Consider the following 11,238-nt stretch of genomic DNA (forward strand, 5'->3'; position numbering starts at 1 on the left):
GTAAATCATCATAGTCAAGTGGATATAATTGATTGTGTAAGTAGATATCTGTTGTCTCTATAATGCAATTATTTATGAGTATTTACATTTATGTTAATTTGACCTTTATTCCTGAGAGTTTCAACCCTTTACGAGTATTTAAATTTTTGTTAACATCAACTGTCACAGTTCGGTAGGTAGGAGGAGTGGGATAATACGGAAATGGGTGTATGCACATGTATATTCATGGTCATATAACATGGATTCGATACGTATAATCTAATATGGATTTACGATTTCAGGGCTGCGTTGTTATGCTGTGTTGTTATTAATACATATAATCTATAATATTGGTTTAGGATTTCACTTCTGCGTTGTTATTAGTACGCATATCTAATATGGGTTTAGGGTTTCACGGCTGTGTCGTTATTAGTATGTACAACCAATGAAAAGGAGAACATAAAATATTACCTCGGTCTGCTTAGGGCTTCACAGCTGTGTTGTGTTGTTAGAACGTATAACCAATATGGGTGTATGGTTTCAAGACTACGTTGTTTTCTTTTAGGAATATAACATTATTGTCCTGTTTTCTGTAGTGATGGACGATGATCTAAGTCAATGGATAACCCTTCCAAAATACAGTACACCTTACATTAAGGGGATAAAAGATTTTTTAGAAAATGCATTTCCCAAATTTTCCGTAGGCGATGAAATGTTGTGCCCTTGCAAGAATTGTAGAAATGGCAAGTGGCATACTCAAGATCTTATTTATGATCATCTTATTTGTCATGGCCCTTGTCCATTGTATGCGAATTGGATTTGTGAGGTTTCGAGCAAAGATCATAGGATAGATATTGAACGGGCAGAAAATATGGGTTTTGAAGATTCCTTTACCTTCGGAGATAATTTGGACGAGATGTTCCATCGTACTAATGATACTACTGGACCGAATGATGATGCCAAAAAATTTTATGGCCATCTTGAAGAAGGAAAGCAGCCCTTATATCCGGGCTGCAAAAAATTTTCCCGCTTAAGTTTTATCATTAGGCTGTACTCTTTAAAGTGCATTCATGGGATTTCGGAGTCGGATTTCGGGGATTTATTAGAGCTGATAAAAGATGCTTTTCCAGAAGCACACATTCCTTTGTCTTTCAGTGCGGCAAAGAATGTTATTAAAGATTTAGGGCTCGATTATCAAAGGATACACGCCTGCCCCAATAATTGTATGCTGTTTTGGGCTGAAAATGAAAAAGAAGAAAATTGTAAAACTTGCGGTGCTTCAAGGTGGGTCGTAGTGGAAAAAAAAGGCGCCATGGACAATAATGAGAAGAAGTTAATTCACAAGGTCCCGGCAAACGTGATGCGCTACTTTCCACTCAAAAAAAGGTTGCAACGCATGTTTATGAGCAAAGAGTTATCAGAACTGATGTTATGGCATGCAAAAGGTCGAAAAAAGGACGACAAACTTCGACATCCCGCTGATGCAGAGGCTTGGAAGGCATTGGATGCTCGTTATCCTCAATTTTCATCCGAGAACAGAAACATCAGATTGGGCCTAGCCGCTGATGGTTTCAATCCTTTTCGTACTATGAACATAAGTCATAGTACTTGGCCAATTATTTTGGTTAACTACAACCTTCCCCCCTGGCTGTGTATGAAGCAAGAGAATCTAATTCTCTCGACACTCATATCTGGTCCCGAGTCTCCGAAGAATAATATAGATGTCTTCATGCAATCTTTAATTGCTGAACTGAATGAGCTATGGGAAGTAGGCATTGAGACTTATGATGCCCTTACTGACTATACTTTCAACTTGCGCGCTTCTTTACTTTGGACAATCAGTGATTTTCCCGGGCTAGCAATGCTATCTGGATGGAGCACAAAAGAAAGACTAGCTTGTCCAGTTTGCAATTATGAAACATCCTCTATGTACCTAAAACATAGTCGGAAAATGTGTTACATGGACCATAGGAGATTTCTCCATCCCGAACACCCATGGAGGCTTGATAAAAGAAAATTTAATGGTCAAATTGAATTGAGAGGTTTTCCAGAGGTTCTAACTGGAACAGACATTGAAGAATTATTGGCAGGATTTGTAAATCATTTTGGGGGGAAGAAACCAGAGAAGAAAAGAAAGCGCCAAAAAAATAAGATTAAGTCGAATTCGCCTTTCAAGAAAAAATCAATATTCTTTGATCTGCCTTACTGGAAGCACAATGTTTCTCGACATAACCTTGATGTTATGCACATCGAGAAGAATGTGTGTGATAAAGTACTTGGCACATTGCTCAATATTGCTGGAAAAACAAAAGACCATATAGCAGCTCGCCTAGATTTGCAAGAACTTGGCATCAGAAAGGTCCTCCATCCTGTTCTATCAAGTGATGGGAAACACCTTGAAATAAGGGCTGCGATATTTTACATGACAAATGAAGAGAAAGATTTATTCTGCTCTGTCCTTAAAAATGCTAAATTGCCATATGGAAGTGCCTCTAATATCATCCGGTGTGTGCACATGAAGGAGAGAAAGGTATCTGGCTATAAGAGTCATGATGCTCACTTTTTCATGCACTACTTATTACAATTTGCAGTTAAGAAATCTTTGAAACCGGAGGTTGCAGTCCCTTTTATCAGATTAGGGGCCTTCTTAAGAGGTATTTAGAGTAAAGTCATCTACTTAAGTGATCTTAAGAGGCTGCAAACATAAATAATTGAAATTATTTGTCAATTTGAGACTATATTCATTCAGGCTTTTTTTTGATGTGATGGTCCACCTTTTGATTCACTTGTGCCAAGAAATTGAATTTGGTGGACCGGCCCATGTTCGAAGCATATGGCCAATTGAGCGCTATTTAAATAAATTGAAATCTTATGTGCGGAATAGATCTAAACCAGAGGGATGTATCGCTGAGGGTTACCTGGCCGAAGAATGCTTGATATTTTGTTCAAGATTCTTGGGTGGCCATGGAGGATCAAAAATTACCAAGGCTGCAAAATTTGAAAGTTTTCCAGAAAAAGTAGAATTTCCTATTGGTTCACGCAGAAATAAAGATGGAAAGGCTGTGAATTTAGTTGAAGTTGAATGGATGGTTATTCATCGTTATATTCTATTCAACTGCGGGAATAAAGAAATTGATAGTTTAATCGAGTAAGATTCTAGCTACTAATTGTGTTTAACTATTATAGAATTAGAACCTGTTTTGTCTTGATTTTTAACTAGGTAATTGTTGTAGGGAGCATCAAATCTTAATAGAAGGACAAGCCAAGTCAAAAAGATACAATCGTGAGAGAGAACATTCTGAAGATTTTTGGAAATGGATGAAGGGGAGGTCGGAAAAAAAGATAACATTTCAAAGGAATTGGAAGTGCTTGCAATGGGCCCTAATCAATCAGCGAAGAAGTATAGTGGTTATGTACTTAACGGATATCGATGCCATACAAAGTACCGAGATGCTAAATGTACAACCCAAAATAGTGGGGTATTTCTAACTGCTTTGACTACTAGCTTTGCTAGTTCAAAAGATCAAAATCCACTGGTCGGCGATGTCAATTACTACGGAGCAATTGAAGATATTTTTGAAGTTGATTATTGGGGAGAATTTTCTGTAGTGGTGTTCAAGTGTTGTTGGTATAAGGAAGAGAAAGATCTATATGGGTTCACTCGAGTTAATTTTAACAGGTTATGTCAGAAGTCTGATCCATAGTGCTAGCTTCACAGGTGCAGCAAGTCTTCTACGTAGAAGATCCTACTGAAAAGATGATGTATAATGTTATAAAGAAATTGCCAAGGGATTGGTGCGATGTCGAAGCTGAAAATGCAAATGAGGAAGCCGAGGATCCAGTTTTACATGATTTACACACTAGTGTTGTGGCGCCCTCCAAACCCGGGGTCTAGATTTGGGGGTCACTTGCCACTAAATTATAATAAAATAATCACAGCGGAATAATATAATAAATACGACCCCTTTTACCTGCACTGGATCGATCACAGGTTATAGTATGGAACAGGCACTATTACAAATCAAGTGTTATTACAACCCATAAGTCTAATTAGTTTTACAGATTATTCAAATTTTATTACAAACCTCTAGACTATCCAAGCGTCCCAAAACAGTCTACCTGGAATACACACCACTATTTACAAGCACTCGACTTCTGGTCAAACTTGGAACTTAAGCTTGCTCTGGTCTAGCTGAAAGAATCAAGATAAGAAACAAGTATGAGCGAAAGAAATGCTCAGCAAGTAGTAAATAGCTTATGATTTGGAATAACAACAGTATATCTGATGAACAAAACCAACTACAATAATTGAGCAGTATCAAAACTGATATAAATTTGATAATAAACAACATTTGCAATATATTATGTTTTGGGATTGGAATCCTCGAACGACGGTGTGTTGCCGCCGGTGATCAGCCGCGGAGCAACACCGGTATGCCGAAACATATCCAACTAAACAAAAGGTACCCAAGGCACATATTGGCCTAGCAAGGTGTTATATCCTGTATAACACATAGCTCACACTGGACCGCCGCCACGGCCTCTTACGCAACCATCCAACCCATAAAAACAATTTTCCGCCAAAGGAGTCGAATCAAATGACATCCTTAACCACATAACTCCCCATTTCTCATGGTCCGGAGTTTTCTCAACAACCAATGGCAAAATAACCAGAACAATTAGTTATTCGCTAATCTCAATTCAAAGCTTTGTCGTATAGAGTAATTCATAGCGAAACATCAAACGTTTAACTATTCTGAACTTAGAATAGTATGGATATTGAAAGAATAAAGTTCAGAGTCAATATCAATTGAATGATAAATAAAGATATAGGTACTTGTATAATATGATTAGAAATGAACGTCACTTGAATGATAAGTGAAGTTAGGGGTACTTGCATAATATAATTCAAAATAATCGTCACTTGAACAATAAGTGAAGTCAGGGATACTTGCATAATATAATTCAAAATAATCGTCACTTGAACAATAAGTGAAGTCAGGGATACTTGCATAATATAATTCAAAATAATCGTCACTTGAACAATAAGTGAAGTCAGGGATACTTGCCTGGTATGCTCAATAATCTCTTACTTTAACTCTGTTTCTATCTGCTGGCTACTATCTCCGTCTAACACTTGACTGCGCTCCTTGCTACTTGATTCTATAAACAAAAGGACTATCTTAATTGACAGATCTAAACTCAATCGACGTAACTATACGTCTTGACATCTACCCGATCGTTTATAACTAGCATGGCATTTTAAAATTATAACAGATAGCATGCATATCACGTAACACGTAATCATGGCATTTATATTACACGTACTCACATATTTTATGTAACACATAAGTCAAATCATTAAGAGATACATCTCAGTGCGTTCAGAATAAAATTTAGGTCATTATTAGCATCTACCGACCAAATACCGACTTAAACTGATACACAAATCAAATGACATTGCAATACAAAAGAATTTAGGTCTCAAAAGTATTTTTATTAAAAGCGCAATATTTTTCTGAATCTGTACGCGTTCGTTTCGTATTAAACGGACAAACGGTTGATTTATTATGAATTTTTGAACATTTTTCGGAATAAAAACAATCTCCGAATCATTTAATAATAAAATAATAGGGTTCGAACACCCTAAAAAATTTTATAAGAATTATCGAGCTTGGAAAATAATTTAAAATAATATTTTAAATCTCGAAACTATTTTTCAGAATTTTTAAATCAATTTTAAATAATTAAATCTAATTAAATAATCAATTAAAATTAATTAATAACTAATTAAATTAATTAATCAATTAATATTTAAATTAATTGACTAATTAAATAATTAATTATCAACTAAAATTAATTAACAAAATAATTTGGATTTATTATTATTATTTTTTTTTTTGAATTAAAATAAATTTTCAGAATTAAAATAATGATTTTTAAAATAAAAATAAATTTTCAGAAATTAAAAATAGGATTTTTGAATTATTTGTAAAAAGAAAATCCAGAAACAGCTTTTGGTTTTGAAATAGCAGAAAACAAAATCAAAACCGGGTAAACTTCGGGTCAGAAAACGGGTCAGGAACGGGTCGGTATGAATGACCAAGAACAGGCCGGACTCCTCCAGGTTCCGGCGGCCGGCGAATACTCCGGCGAGACTCCGATCTCAACGTAAACAGGGTTATTTGATTCAGTTTTTATGGGGTTTTCATTCTACATTCCCCCAGGAACTCAAATCAGTCTACCAATACCACAGACGATGCCTGGAATCCAAAGTCCGATCAAATCGATCGAGAACTCCGGCGAGCTCGACATTTTCCGATTAGCTCGCTACAGGCACCCTCCATTCATCACACTCATATTTATCGATTCAGTTTTCAACGATCTACAAGTCTGTGCGATAAATTTCAAGTAATAACCCCAAGAACAGAAATACCCAAATTTCAATTAAGAACATTCAAGCATATAAACCCTAATTCGAATTTCCAGAATCAAACATCATTTTCTCTATGTTATTGAACTCTATTTTTGAAGTATAATATACCAAATCGACCAGAAAAACATTCTCTACAACATGGAAGCATCAAATCACATCAACAACATCAAGAACAAAAATTCATAATTTAATTATCAAATAATTCGAATATAAATAATTAAATAAGAAAATTACTGTGATTTCTGGGCAGAAACTGATGATTGATTCAGAAAGAAGATTTCGAGAGCTTCGTTTTGATATGCTGCACGCCCGAATCGGAGTTCGATAACGCCTTCGTTCGTGTGTTTGATTCTCGGGAACGTTTCGGTTTTCTCGGGTTTTTCTCTGTATTTACGGTGTTTTAACTGGTTGCAAATGAATAAACGGAATAAACGAAATAAGAAATAGGCTATTTATATTTATGGAATATTGGATCGTTCTGGATCGTTTTGGATCGTTTTGGATCGTTAAATTAGTTGCTTAGCCGCTAAGTAACTGCAATAACGATCCGATTCAATACCAAAATTGGATAATTATCAAAACCGAGCTTTTTATAAAATATTATATACGAGAATAATATAAAAATATCCCGTCTCTCGAAAATACGGGTTTTATTGATTACCGAAATAACTATCGTATCGAAAATATTGCACCGGGCCGCGCACAGGTCAAACCGTAATCCGGATCGAAAAAGTCAAAACACGGAAAATGTCCGGAATTACCAGATTAGGTTAGGAAGGAGTTTTCGGAAGAGTTTCGGGTTGTAAAAACGCAAAACGGTTGAAGTTGGAAGATTCCCGGCTTTATAAAATAATTTTATAATTATTCTGAAAATAATTAATAATTCATAAATCATTATAAATTCATATAACACTCCAAAAATTACCAGAAAAATACCACAATTATCTATATTTTATTCTGGACATATAAAAATTCAAATATTCAAATAATGTCACATATGACATTCAGATATCTATTCTACTTTTCAAATAATTCACCAAAAATTCACATAAAATCACATAAACAATTCCAAATAATAATAATAATATTTGAAAATATATGGGATATTACAATCTACCCCCCTTAACAGGATTCTGTCCTCAGAATCAGCCTAGGAAAATAAATAAGGATACTTGGATCGCATTTCGCTTTCCAATTCCCAAGTCGACTCTTCAATCTTGGGATTCCTCCACAAGACTCGCACTAAAGATACAGACTTATTCCTAAGTACTCTTTCTTTCTTATCTAAAATCTGTACTGGTTGCTCTACAAAAGATAAATCTGGTTGGATCTCGATTGGCTCGTATTCTATCACATGGTTCGAATCAGGCAAATAATGCTTCAACATTGACACGTGGAACACGTTGTGAATATGTTGCATGTGAGGGGGTAACGCTAATTCGTAAGCAACCTTTCCCACACGCTTCAAAATCTCAAAAGGGCCAACATAACGCGGACTCAGCTTTCCTTTCTTTCCAAATCTTGATAAACCTTTCCAAGGTGAGACCTTTAATAGCACTGCTTCACCAACTTCAAATTCCATATCTTTTCTGGTAGGATCAGCATATTTGCGTTGACGATCTTGAGCTGCTGTTAGTCTTTTCCGAATGAGTTCTATTTTCTCCTTCGTCTGTTGGATCAATTCTGGACCCAAAATTTTTCTTTCACCAACTTCTTCCCAACATATTGGAGATCTGCATCTTCTACCGTATAAAGCTTCGTAAGGCGGCATTCCAATACTGGCATGATAGCTGTTGTTGTAGGAGAATTCAACTAATGGCAAATGCTCGTCCCAACTACCTTCAAAATCTAGTGCACATACCCTTAGCATATCTTCAATAGTCTGAATCGTTCTTTCACTTTGACCGTCTGTCTGCGGATGATACGCGGTACTCATGTTCAGCTTCGTTCCGAGACAATCTTGAAAACTTCTCCAAAATCTTGAGTTAAATCGAGGATCTCTGTCTGAAACTATGGATACTGGAACTCCGTGTCTTGTCACAATTTCTTTAAGATATAACCGTACCAATTTATCCATTGAGAATCTCTCGTTGATAGGAAGAAAATGCGCCGACTTCGTCAATCTGTCGATAATAACCCAAATAGCATCATGATTCGTCCTGGTCCTCGGTAATCCTACTACGAAATCCATCGCTATATGCTCCCATTTCCATTCTGGAATGTCTAATGGTTGTATCAGTCCACTGGGCCTTTGATGTTCCGCTTTGACTCGCTGGCAAGTGTAACACTTACTTACCCATTTTGCAATTTCTTTCTTCATGCTTGGCCACCAAAAGTTTTCTCTTAAGTCTCTGTACATCTTCGTACTCCCGGGATGAATTGAATATCTAGAGTTGTGAGCGTCTCGAAGAATTTCATCTTTCAGCTCGGCTATATTGGGTATCCATATTCTGGAAGAAAATCTTAATATCCCTTTATCATCCTTTTGACTTCCTATTTCTTCTCCTGTCAAACTGTCTCGTTCATGGCTCATTACTTCTTCTTGACATCTTCTTATCTTCTCTAATAATTCTGGTTGAAAAGACATTACACACAACACCTCTGTAGACATACTTGGAATACTAACCTCTATTTCCAGCTTCTCAAATTCCCTGATTAATTCCTCGGATGAAGTTATCATGTTCAATCTTTCTTTTCTGCTCAGCGCGTCGGCCACCACATTTGCTTTGCCTGGATGATAGTTAATAGTACAGTCGTAATCCTTGATTAGTTCTAGCCATCTCCTCTGCCTCATGTTCAATTCCTTCTGGGTAAAGATATATTTCAAACTCTTGTGGTCCGTGTAGATCTCGCACTTTTCCCCATAAAGATAATGCCTCCAAATCTTCAATGCAAATACTATAGCTGCCAATTCCAGATCATGCGTTGGATACTTCTCTTCGTGTGGTTTCAACTGTCTTGAAGCGTAAGCTATCACCTTGTCATGCTGCATCAGAACACATCCTAATCCTTTGTACGACGCGTCACTGTAGATCACAAAATTTCCTTGTTCATCTGGCAAGACTAGTACTGGAGAAGATACTAATCTATTCTTTAATTCCTGGAAACTTTCTTCGCATTTCTCATCCCATTCAAATTTCTGGTTCTTCCTGGTGAGCTTTGTCAATGGCGTAGCTATCTTTGCAAAATCTTGCACAAATCTTCTGTAGTAACCTGCCAATCCCATGAAACTTCTTACTTCCGTTGGTGTTTTTGGCCTCTCCCAGTTGATTATGGCTTCAATCTTTGCTGGATCCACTTCCATTCCTTTATTGCTAATCACGTGCCCAAGAAATCGTACTTCTTTTAACCAAAATTCACACTTGGAAAACTTTGCGTATAATTTCTCCTGTCGCAGTATCTCCAGAACTATCCTCAAATGTTCTACATGCTCCTCTTCTGTTTTGGAATAGATCAAGATGTCATCTATGAACACGATCACGAATTTATCCAAATACTTCTTAAATACTCGATTCATCAAATCCATGAAAGCTGCTAGTGCGTTGGTTAATCCAAATGCCATCACTAGAAACTCATAATGCCCATATCTGGTTCTAAATGCGGTCTTCGGAATGTCTTCAGGTTTGATCTTTAATTGATGATATCCGGATCTTAAATCAATCTTAGAAAACCATACAGCGCCTCTCAATTGGTCAAACAAATCATCGATCCTTGGTAACGGATACTTGTTCTTAATGGTTAGCTTATTCAGTTCTCGATAGTCGATACACAGTCGCATACTCCCATCCTTCTTTTTGACAAACAGTACTGGTGCGCCCCATGGGGATACACTGGGTCTTATAACTCCTTTCTCCAAAAGATCTTGCAGCTGAGATGCCAATTCTTTCATTTCCACTGGTGCCATCCGGTACGGGGCTTTAGAAACTGGTTCTGTTCCGGGTGCTAGATCAATCGCAAATTCAATTTCTCTGTCGGGAGGTAATCCTGGTAGATCATCTGGGAAAACATCTGAAAATTCATTGACAACTGGAATCGCTTCTAGTGCTGGAACTTCTTTACTGGTGTCTATCACATGGGCCAAATATGCTTCGCAATTCTGACGCAATAACTTTTTCACTTGAGCGATCGCTAAGAACTTCTTCTCTTGCTTATTTCCTCGGAATATCACCTTCTTCTTATTATCCAAGGTCTGAAGTCTCACTTTCCTATTCTTACAATCAATCTGGGCGTTATTTTCTGACAACCAATCCATTCCTAAAATAACATCAAATTCTCCCAACTTAAAAGGTATTAAGTCAGCATAGAAATGATGTCCTCCTATCTTAATATCGCACTTCGGGCACACTCGGTCGACGGAAACTTGATCCTTATTAGCTAACTCTATCATTAATGCTTGTTCTAACAATTTAACTTCACAATGCAGTTTATCGACAAAACTTTGAGAAATAAATGATCTTGTAGCTCCAGAATCAAATAAAACTTTAGCATCTATGGAGTTGACTGGAAGCGTACCTGCCACCACGTCTGAACTCTGAACAGCATCCTTCATAGTCATATTGAATGTCCTAGCCTTTGGCTGGTCCTTTGTTGGTGGTCCTTCAATCCTTGGCACATTAGCAGTTGGTTCAATTGTCTGGCAGTCCCTGGCAATATGCCCCATCTTTCCACATTTAAAGCACACTGTCCCTGATCTCTGAGCTGTAGTCTGACTTCGACACTCATTAGCATAGTGTCCCTTCTGATTGCACTTATAACACAACACATTAGCCTTACAAATCCCAAAATGCCTTCTACCACAAAATTTGCACTCTGATGCAGGTGGA

The 11,238-nt window shown here is 37.0% G+C and overlaps 1 protein-coding gene across 1 annotated transcript; it reads left to right on the forward strand.

The window, feature by feature from the left end:
* The first annotated feature begins 201 nt into the window (after positions 1–201).
* Positions 202–3,131, forward strand: LOC141690689 (uncharacterized). The gene is made up of 4 exons (XM_074495464.1): positions 202–207; positions 339–411; positions 576–2,633; positions 2,776–3,131. The coding sequence occupies exons 1-4, from the start codon at positions 202–204 to the stop codon at positions 3,129–3,131; spliced, it is 2,493 nt and encodes an 830-aa protein (XP_074351565.1).
* The last annotated feature ends 8,107 nt before the right edge of the window (positions 3,132–11,238 follow it).

Source organism: Apium graveolens, chromosome 10 (genome assembly GCF_009905375.1).
Source record: "Apium graveolens cultivar Ventura chromosome 10, ASM990537v1, whole genome shotgun sequence".
Taxonomy (NCBI): Eukaryota; Viridiplantae; Streptophyta; class Magnoliopsida; order Apiales; family Apiaceae; genus Apium; species Apium graveolens.